The sequence below is a fragment of the Geospiza fortis genome, unplaced genomic scaffold (assembly GCF_000277835.1).
Source record: "Geospiza fortis unplaced genomic scaffold, GeoFor_1.0 scaffold361, whole genome shotgun sequence".
Classification (NCBI taxonomy): domain Eukaryota; kingdom Metazoa; phylum Chordata; class Aves; order Passeriformes; family Thraupidae; genus Geospiza; species Geospiza fortis.
Window position 1 is genome coordinate 2,593,121 of NW_005054356.1, and position 11,011 is coordinate 2,604,131.

The window sequence follows — 11,011 nt, forward strand, 5'->3', positions numbered from 1 at the left end:
AATCACCTCCAAAATTCACAGGCAGCTCCAAAATTCCCTTTTCCTGACGAGGCCATCACAACACAGATTTATCATAGCAGAGTGGCAGGGAAATTAAAGCAGCCCAACAAATACACGTAGGAAATGGGTTTTTATTGTTTTCTCTGTTCTGCTGCTGCAGAAAGTTTAAAAAATTCTTGGAGATGGGATGGACTGAGGTGAGGTGCATTAACATAGGGAAAGGATAAAAAAAGTTTACTTAAAAAAACAAGGAAAATTGGATTTTAGATTAAAATAAAGCAAGGAAAACCTAGGCTTGAGTCTGCATCAGTGTGAATTAAAGACCAAAACCTTCTACTCATTGCAGTCAGTGTACAGCTGAAGATTTCATTCTATTCCTACAGGATCTGTTTACATTTTATGCTCCTATAAATGAAGTGAAATTTCCTTTATAAAGCATTTACAGGCTGTTTTTAAGAACCTCATTAGGCTCATTAGGCAGGCGAACTTGCCTTGGCTTTGGCCAAGAAACAGTTTGAGCAGCAGAGAGCCCCGAGCCAGCTGAGCCGGGGCCAGCAGCACACGGAGAGCCCAGCCAGCCCAGGAGCTGCAATCCCAGCCCGAGGGGATGGCAGAGCCCAGGGAAAAGCCTGGCCACGACCACAGGTGGGGAATGCCATCAGTATTATGGGATGGAGCCCCCCTGATCCCCCTCAGCCCCATCTCCTGCTCATGGGGGGCTCAGCACTGTGCAGAGCATGGGGGGACCCAGAGGGGAACCCTGCAAAAACCTCTCCAGGCTCAGCAAATGAAGGGAAAGATAATTGGGAAGAAGAAAAGCCAGGAGAGGAAGGAGGGCTCTGTTACTGAGGGGTTAGAAAAATTCCAAAGGCCTCCAGGCACAAGCACCGAGCGTGAGAGGAAGTGTGAGGCAGATTATTCCTCCCTTTTGTAAGGCAAATGACTAATTATACAAAGCAGGATGTTCTGTTTCAGAAGAGATTTGGGAGGTTTCATGCAAGATTGATACAGAAATTGTATTTAATGCAGGTTTACAAGGCGAGAGGTAAAAGGAAATGTAAATGCAAACGTGGGGTTCTATCCCATGGCTCTTCCCTCTGTCAGAAAGCTGCCTCAGCGCTGGAAGTCTCCTGTGAAACAGCAAAATTCTCCCAACTGGAGGCAGTTTCAGGCACACAGTGTGTGTCCAGAAAGGAAAAGAAGCTGTGAGCTTAATCTAACTGAATTTCCATTGTTGTGTGCTGCTGCTATTTATTTTACTCATTTTTCTTTCAAAGGAAGAAACACAAAATCCCTGTTAGAGGGAGCTGGATCAATACCGAGGAATTCTTTGTCAGATGAAATAAGAGCAATCATTAACCTTGCTGCTTATGAATTAAATGCAATCTCCACTTTTCAGCTCACCTCTCCCACAGCAAACTTCCCTCATTTCCTCAGCAATTAAAGCCCAGCTCAGCCACCCATAAAAAGGATTGTAACAAACAGCCTTGGGGCTCTCTTCCTGCTGTTTGGGTGGGGAAAAAGGAGGATGTGTTTCCTGATGTGGATCAGGTGTTTTGGTGACAGGGACTCTCCAGGCTGCTTCCTTAGGTGTGGATCTGTGGATCAGGGATATCATTGATAGCCCTGATGTCTCTTGGAGCAGCGCATGGAGGAAGATGATGGCCACAGCCCAGCTCTGCACTGCTCCAGCTGTGGGGTCCCCCGGCCAAATTCCAGCCCGTTTCACTCCAGTGAAAGTCATCAGGAGCTGGAGCTGCTGGGGGAGCCCAGAGGGGGCTCCAGGTTGGGCAGAGGGATGGAGCAGCTCTGCTGGCACAGCTGGCATTGCTCACCTGCACAGGGGTGAGCTCAGGGTGGCCGTGACATGAAAGATGGAGAAACTTTGGACAGGGATGGAGGGAGACAGCACACAGGGAATGGCTTCAAACTGGCAGAGAGCAGGGTTAGAATGGATTTTAGGAGGAATGTCTATAGAGACACCTGATGTCGTTGTCCACAACAAAGCAAAATCAAAACCCAGTTTCTAAAATGATCGTAACGTTTTTAATCTCTGACAAACCACTGATCTCTCAAAGACATCAGCAGTTTCAAGTTCCAATCGAAATTTCTGTGCAGATGGAATTATATTTGCTGCTACTTGTGCAGTGTTAAAAGGCCAGGGACAGAAGAGGTTTGAAGCAGGAGATGTTGGAATAGTGTGGAACTATTTATAAAATTGTATTTACAATAAATATTTTTGCCACAGCTTTTTTTTTGTTGGAGCCCTCATGTGCACAGGAGTGAATCTTTTAATCTGCAGATCAAATTTCTACCAGAGGTACACAGCTGTGCTGCAAGTATTTGTTTGATTTCTTGCATTGTTTGATTTCTAGTATTTGTTTCCTTTCCTTGCAGTAAATCCTGCTTCCCTGCTGGACCCTCCCATCCACCTTTGTTGTGTCACTGAGCAAGAGGATATTGATGCTTTCCTAAAACCAGAAATATTTCTGCCTCTTGCCTGACCAGTGGGATTCCTTAAAATTTGAGTTTGGCTTTCTGAATTTTAGGGAGTTTGATGCTTGCTAAGAATTTTGGCTGCTTTATGGCTTCTCAAAGATTGGCTGAGTCCTGCAGAATTAATGCTTCACCCTTAGCTCTCCACACCAAACACCCATATGCTATTTCAGGCAGACTAGTCATGTGTACTACCATGATTAGGTTAAAATCACACACACAAACTTATGCATATAACAGCCTCTCTTGCTTGCAGAGTTTAATGGGATTTTGTTTTTTCAGTAAACCTGTTTGAGTGAATCTTCTTGCAATCCAGGTCTAATTTTCAAAGTTCCGTTTGTAAATGCCAAGGCATCCTGGTATCAAATCTCTTCTGTTAACCAGGTCCAAAGTGCATCACCTGTCTGGTGTCCCCCAACATTCCAACAGAAACCCCGAGGGGTGGGAGCTGGGCAGGTTTGCTGTGACCTCAGCGCTGCCGAGGGGCGGTTTGGGGATTTGTGGGTTCGTGCCGGGGAGAGCAGCGGGGGAAGAGAGACACACAGAGAGAGAGAGAGAGAGAGGGGAGTGCGCAGCTCTGCCGCTGCTCTCAGAGCAGCATCTGGCAGCTTTGGGAAGCTCCCACTCCCCGCTCCGAGCATCCCGGACCTGCGGCTGGAATTAGCGTTGGGCATGGCAGCGCCACACGGGCTCACTGCTCCGCCGCTCCTCGTTCCTCCCTCTCAGCAATAATTCACCTGAGGGCTTCGCTTCCCCCCACCTCCCCTTCTCGCGCTTCTTTTTGATGTGGAGAGAGGGGAGGGAAGGGCGCTGCGGGCAGCGCGGATTTCTCTGGGCAGCTTAAAGAGAGCCAGAGGAGAGAAAGAAAGAAAAGAGGGAAGGAAAAAAAAAAAAAAAAAAAAAAAGAACCAACCACGCTGGTGAAGTGTCTATTCGACACCAGCACAGCTCTGGTGTCATTCCCTATTTAATGGCTGTCAGTGAGGGGGAAAGACAACGTGGTGGGTAATTAAAACCAAATTGCAGGCAGGAGATGACTGCAGAAGGATGATATTGTCATTAATACTGATTTAACATGCACCTGGGTAAGGTGAGAGAGTGCAGCTAGGGAAATCGCAAAGGCACCAGGGTTGCCTAATTTAAAGATGTAGGGTTTCCAGCCGAAGCATGTTTCAAACCCGAATAAAACCATCATATTATGACAGCGGATATAAAACTGAAACAAATGTGCTACACATGTCTGTTAAAAAGAAAAAAACTCTCCAACCCTGTGTTCACAGCAAAGCAAGCGCTGCGTCCTCTCTGAAGTTCAAAAGTTTTTTTTTTTTAAGGAAGGTTTTTTGTTGGGTTCTCTCATATCTCGGTTTCTAATGTGTTCGGTGCTTCCTCTGCTTTTACAAAGCTGACTGACAAGAAGGGACCTTTGTTAGATGAAGGGGGAAAAAAAACCCCACTGAAAAATCCAGTCTGTCTCACAATAAAAAAAAAAAAAAATTCTGCTCCATTAATATTTCAGGGAGTAAGCGGGGGTGCCGCGGGGACAGCGCTCGGTGACACCGGTGCGGTGACATCGGCCCGAGGGGTTGGGCACGGGGGGCTCAGGGCAGCCTATGTAGGGTTTAGATGCTTTGTGCAGCTTCTGAGGGAGGAAGGAGAGAGAATTCTAAGGGAAAACCCTTTAACTTTCCCGGCACAATTGACAGTCCAGCTCAGCCCAGCACTGATATTAACGGGCAGGTACCAGCACACGCTTTAATCCCAGCTCCTGGAGTCATTGAGACTGGTGGCTCTTCTTGTCCCTACACCCTGCTGAGCTGAGCAGTCAATTGTGGTGGCAGCTGGAGCCAGATGTGCCCCACAGTTTAGTGCTGGCACCAAAAATCACCCCAAAACTCCATGGACAGTCCTAAAGGCTTCCTAAAGGCTTCCAGGCTCTGCCTGGTACAAAGGAGCCTGGAAATATCCATTAAAAATCACCCCAAAACTCCAGAGACTTCTGAGGGCTCTGCCTGGCACAAAGGAACCTGGAAATATCCATTAAAAATCACCCCAAATCTCCATGGACAGTCCTGGAGGCTTCTGAGGGCTCTGCCTGGCACAAAGACTGGGAATATCCATTAAAAATAAAGCATAATTAGGTGGTAAGGAGCAAAATGCAGTCATCACAGAGGATATGAAGCGTATGGGTGATGCACTCATCTTGTACGTTCCCCCGTGTCACTTCTCTCTGTTTAATTAGACCCAAATTATCGTTAGTGCTGGTACAAACAGGCGAGGGCTCCCAGGCAGGCTCTGCTGGGCTGTGCCAGGGGCTCCAGGAGCTCAGCCTGGCTGAGCTGGGTTTGACTCCTGCTCTTCCTGCAGTCCTGGCTCACACCTGGCTCCTTGGGAAGGCAGCGTTGGCTTGGCCCCTGCTCTTCAGCCAAAAGCCACGTGCCACTCCCAGAATTGGTGTTTTCATGTCTTTTTGGGGAGTGATGAATAAAAATGGCTCTTTAAAACATGTGTGGAAGAAAGGACTTGAGGGGATGGTGTAATAGCAAGAACTAAATCCCATCTTAGTTTATTTGTAGCAAAGTTGTCCTATAAATACAACTGAATATCCATTTAATGGGTTATTCAAAGTAATTGAGAGAAAATGAATAAACCAGCTTAGATGTAAATTAAATTTTCCATGGGCAAATGGTTTCTTAAGTAAATAATCTGTATTTTTCTTTAGCACTCACTACCTGTGCTAATCCCCATGCTGTATTTTTCTGTTTGTAGATCCTTGTAAATGTGGGCAATTTTTTCACGTTGGAGTCTGTCTTTGTATCACCACGGAAAGGAATTTACAGTTTCAATTTCCACGTAATTAAAGTCTACCAGAGTCAAACAATCCAGGTATGCCGATGAGTATGATTACAAAATCTTTATTTAACTGGTTTGTTTAGGGTAGAATATTGACTGAGCACTGGAGCTTTGAATAGGATTTTAAGGAAAAAGAGCTTTGTTTACAGCAACCTGTGGTTTTGACTTCCTAGCAGTAGAGTCCATTAATTTTAAATGAACAGAAATAAGGCAGGATCCTCACCTCAGATAAATCACCACAACTTCACTTCCACGCCATGAATATCTGGGTGACATAAAGCATTCCACAGAATGAATGATCCAAGAGTAAAAGAGAACTCTGAATTTCCCTGAAATGCTGTTGAAGAGTCGTGTTTGTCTCCAGGTTAAACTCACTGTGTGGAGCACAGGAGTTCTGGGTACCAGATTTGAGAGGTTTTGGAACAATTTGTGCCCTGGCATCTGGTGCCAGGTACCTGGTTATGCCCTCAGGGTGCTGAGGACCTGGGTTGGTTATGTCCCTGTAGCAATGTCTTCTAGGGAACATTTACAGCAATTCAAACTCCTTTTTTCATCACACAATGTATGAAAGGTGTGTGATGTATTAGAGAAAAGGGGCAATTCTGCCTTTCTTTAATAGCAATGGAGCTGCCTGATTAAACACAAGAGGGAAAAGCCTTTAAATTCCTGAGCATCCCCTTGCTGAGCCAACTGCACATTCCTTGAAGTAATTCCTTCACCTCCCTGCCAGGCCAGGCAGTTGCTGCGACACCTCCTGGCTTCCAGAGCTGCCTCTGTGGCTTCTCTCATTTCCACCCAGGAGAGCTCCAGGTCCCTTGAGGTGCCTGAGCCCTTCCCCGCTCCCTGCTGCTCCTGGATGGGGCTTGGGGGCTGCCCGGCTGGGCTGAGCTGGGTTTCTGCAGGAGCAGAGCTCGGGAATCTCTCTGTGCCCTCTCTGGGGTGTGCTGGAGCTCCTGGGGGAGTGGAGATGGCAGAGAGCTGGTGACAGCCACGAGCCATCTCTGGGGAAATGCCCCTTCAGCGCGCAGTGGAAAATCCTAATTCCAATCAGGTCAATGGCAAAGCCTTAAGTGAAACACTGACCTCACAAAAATCTCTACAATGAGCTTTCAATCTGTTTAATGTGCACAAAAAGTGTTCTTTTCACTTCCTGGCATGCTGAAGGTTGAATAAGTGTATGTCAGCCCCTTCAGTGGGTTTAAAATGCCCATTGCCAAGAGAGATGCCAAGCCTTGGCTTCTGGAAGTCCAGCTCAGACTCTGGAATTTCACAAACCAGGAGCTCAAACCTGGGAGCCTGGGGCTCGTGGCAGGGAATGCTCCAGCCTGGTGCATGGCATGAAATCTTTCATGGATGAGAGGTTCTGAGGTGATGGATGGGTTTCCTTGGCCCCTTTTAGAGCATTCAGTGTGAGACCATCCCTGCAAACCTGCCATGTGCCTTCTGGTGTGATTAAATTCCTGTCAGATGATTCCAGGGGAACCTGATGGAGCAGAAAGAGTGAGAAACCCAAGCCAAGCAATGAGTAAAGCCCTGATGCCCTTTTCCTGTGGGGTAAATGGGGAGAAGAACCAGAAACCATTGCAGTGGATCAGACTGGTTTGAATCTCAGCCCCACTAAATCACCTGCAGGCTCCCCTCACAAGGGATGTTGCTCTGCCCCCACAACATCTGTTAGAGCCATTAAATACCATTACACTGCAGTTGGTTCCCTGGAGACACCTGATTAAGTGGATTTCCCAGACAGGTGAATCCCAAATAAATACCAGCCTCTGCTGCCCTGACTTCTGCTGAGCACTAATTTATTCTGTGGTGACTCCCATTAAAATTAATGGGACCATATGCAGGGCCAGCACAGTGGATATGGGTAAGCATCCCATAATTCACCCCCTGTGACTGCATTAGAGCTGTTTGGAAAGGAAAAGCAGCAAAGCTGAGAGCTTGCCATGGGGGAAATGAAAAATGCCTGGATCTGCCCATTCCCCCAGGCCCTGCCCATCTTTATTGAGAGCTGCTGCTTTCAGAGCAGAGGCTGTGCAGGCTTCAGAAGTGTTTCATAGAAAAAAATGGAGCCAGTTTATAAAGCTAAAGATCTGTTCTAAACTTCAGAAGTAAGCTGCCATCAGTATGGAGAGGGACACGCATTTTGTTCCCAGTGAAGTGTGAGCTCCCAGCCCACTTCGGTGCTTCTGACACCTCCTGTAACATCTCTAGGTGCCCAAATTTCTTGAAAATATATATTTATTTTTCCTGTGTGACTATATAACCCTTGAGACAGGCAAAGTGAGCTGATGCCTCACCCAGCTACAGGTCCAGCTCATGAACATCTGCGTTCTTGTGCCAAATAAATGTCATCATTACTTTCAAACAACCCAAAACTCACTGAAGATTGGTCCCTTGCACCGTGGTTAATATTCAGGGGTAGTTCCTGATGTTTTGCAGTTAATTAGAGCTTCTCAGGGGCTGTCTTGCAGGTGAATCTGATGCTGAATGGGAAGCCAGTGATCTCTGCCTTCGCTGGGGACAAGGACGTCACCCGTGAGGCCGCCACCAACGGGGTCCTGCTCTACCTGGACAAGGAGGACAAGGTTTACCTGAAGCTGGAGAAAGGAAATCTGGTTGGTGGGTGGCAGTACTCGACATTCTCTGGCTTCCTGGTCTTCCCCCTGTAAAGTTGATTTTCCCGTGGCGTTCATCCCGGTGGGGACTCATCCTTGTTCCGTGAAGATCGTTTCTGTCATCATGGAGTGATGGTTCTCTATTGATTTCTCATGGGTGATTTTGGATTCTCTCCATGGATTCTGGCCCCATCTGAACTACTCAGAAGTTCCACAGAATTCTGTGTGTCCAAATACGATATCTTTGGCCTGAGACTAAAGCAGACAATAAATACCAACGCTTAAGGTTTCAGCCTAGAGCTGCCTGCAAGATTTATTCCAATTTCCCTTCCTGGATTCGGGGAAGAAGTGGATTTTCTTTAACTGTGAAAAGACTGGCACCAAGTCTTTCATGTAGGAGGGTTTGAGTTCAGACTTCAAGCAAGAGTTAGTGTGTTGCTGCCAAAGAGCTGTGTATTGATATATTGGTCATGTTTGTGTCCTGGGCTGCACTGCCATCATCCATTCCCCTGTCCTAGAGAGGTCATTCCTGTTACTGAGTGCTGGTCTGAGCTCTCCTCTCTGTGTTGTGTGTTGGATGGTTCACCCAAATATTTAAGCTCAGTCCCAGCCAAGTGCAGCCTCCATGAATCTGAGCGGTTGTGGATGTGTTTTGGTTGGGTTTGGAAGGGGTTGCTCTTTCCCACTGGTTCCCAAAAGGAAAAGCAGATTCCAACCATTCAGGGTTAAAGGTGGGCATGCAGGCACAGCTCTGCTGAACAGCTCTGCCCTGCACGACGCCTCACACTTGTTCTTCAGTTTTAATTAACTTGATTGATAATTACTGCTTTATTCAGCTCCTGAGGGATTCCTTCCTTAGACACAACCACTTTGTCAGCTGGAGATGAGACCCCTCTTGTTTGTATTTCTGTGTATTTTCCAGCCCTTCTGTTGTGTTAAAGGTCTTATCTGGTTTTGCCTTAACTCCACAGGTGTATAAAATTTTAGATTATTTGTTTAACAAATATGAAAGGCAAATAACTGGTACCTAACTTGGTGCAAAAGCTTCCCAGCTTTTTTGTACAGGTCATGTGAATTCATAAACTTTAATTTATTATCACATTGTTCCACAATAAAGATTAATATATGTTAGCTGAATTTTTGACATTTGGGTTTTGGGAGTCACTTCATACTATTTTTTTATTGGATATAATTATTATATGCAAAATGGAAACTTTTGGGATTCACAGAAAATATCTCGGGAGGCAGAAAAGCTGCCATGAGTTAGTTAGTAATCAGAGTGATCTAGAAATAACCTATGCATTTAATTTAAAAATAGAATTTAGGCAGAAATCCTGGCCTCACTGAAGTTGGTGTTGAGAATCACATTGATTCCAAAGGATTTTGGATGAAACCTCTGCTTTAGGTTCTGCCATCAAACTCCAGTGCCATCAGATTGATCTATTCGATATTCAGTATTCAATATTCAATATTCAATAAAATGATTTTCACATGAGCTGCTAACGAAACCTTCATCCCTCGTGCCCCAAACACACTGAATTGATGGATCTTTGTGCCTTGCATATCATGAAGGATGTGGTTCTAAATAAAAAATTTCTGGATATTTGAAAATGTGTGTGGGCGGAAGCATCTGCAGCAACCTGGGAGCTTCCCTGAAAGCCACTTTGGGCTGGGATTTGCTGCTTTTGGGATCTGTTTCCAACTCCTTCCCTTGCTGGCCAAGTGCAGCGTGTCCTGTTGGTATTGCGCCGATTGAAAATCTGATTTATGGCTGCTTGGTGCTTCTTGAGAAGATATCAGGGAATTGGTGGCACAGCTCTGTGCCCAAATTCCTGATTTCTTCACCCACCCCACAGGAGATTTTGGGCTGTTTCAGGAGGGTTGGTGGGCACTTTGCACTCCTGTGAGTCAGGTAGGAGGTGATTTTTTACACAGTTTTGTTGCTGTACTGACCACTGCGGTTGGGCAAGAAGTGGAAGGACCTGGCAAGAAGGTGAATGATTCCCATTGCTGAAAAATCTCAAAAAGCTGTGATGACCAATCAAAATGTGTTACTGCTGTACCCCCAAATGTGTGTATATAAATGTATGTATATCTCAACCACCTGGAACTGCAGATCATAGTTTGCATGATGTTATAAAGAGGTTACTTGTCCTAAGAGTTTATTTCAGATGGAGCATTGGTATTTTGTATAAAATTGGTCAAATCTGCCATCTCCCCCTGCCCATGGATATATCTGTAATGTAAAAGAAATGTTGCTACTGAGACAGAAGAAAAATGGCATTAAAGGTGTCAGTATAATTTCTGAATGATCAAATGTATCTAACTTCTTTAATTTGTGAGCACACGAGCTCTAAAGGCTGCTTGAGCACCCAGCAATAATCCTGAGCTCTCTCAATATTGCTTTGATTGCCCCTCAGCAAAACATTTCTGATTTCTTCAGAGTCATTAATGCTTATTTAAACTTGAGCTGGAGAGACTGGGGACTTATTCACTGAAAGGATTCATTTTGATGGAAAAGTTTCTACAATTAATTGTTTTGCTGGCTAAAGGAAAGGTTTAAATGGAGCTGCTGTGGTCACACAGAGGTGGCCTCTGGGGCCAGGCAGGTCACACCTGAACATTTAAATAAGAGCAAATTGTGGGGTTTAGACACAACTTGAGCTGCCAGATCTTGCCCTGCTCCCAGAAGAGAGAGGACGAGCCAGGATGGAAAATAAAATTCCTTTTCCTTCTGCCTTCCCAGGGGTATTTGTGATTGGAGGTTTGATTGGTCTCCAAGAACTCCAGCCCTGCACTGGGCTGCTCTGTAAGGGTTAGAGCTGACTTAAAATCCTCTGCATTTCCAGCAGCCTCTTTGATTTTGGGGAGGGCACAATCCTGCCCCTGCTGCCCCAGGGGAGGATCCACACCCACATCCTTCACCCACTTTGCAGGAGCTTTGTGCCTTACAAAGGCTGATTGTGCCAGAAAACTTTTCAGCCTTACACGTGGTAAGGACAAAATTAAGAAGTTACTTTCTGAGAATCAGAGATTTATTTTATTAT

The 11,011-nt window shown here is 45.7% G+C and overlaps 1 protein-coding gene across 1 annotated transcript; it reads left to right on the forward strand.

The window, feature by feature from the left end:
- Positions 1-3,571: 3,571 nt before the first annotated feature.
- Positions 3,572-10,265, forward strand: CBLN4 (cerebellin 4 precursor). Its single transcript, XM_005423676.2, has 3 exons — positions 3,572-3,586; positions 5,263-5,379; positions 7,821-10,265. Exons 1-3 carry the CDS (start codon positions 3,572-3,574, stop codon positions 8,016-8,018), a joined length of 330 nt encoding a protein of 109 aa, XP_005423733.1. The 3' UTR covers positions 8,019-10,265.
- The last annotated feature ends 746 nt before the right edge of the window (positions 10,266-11,011 follow it).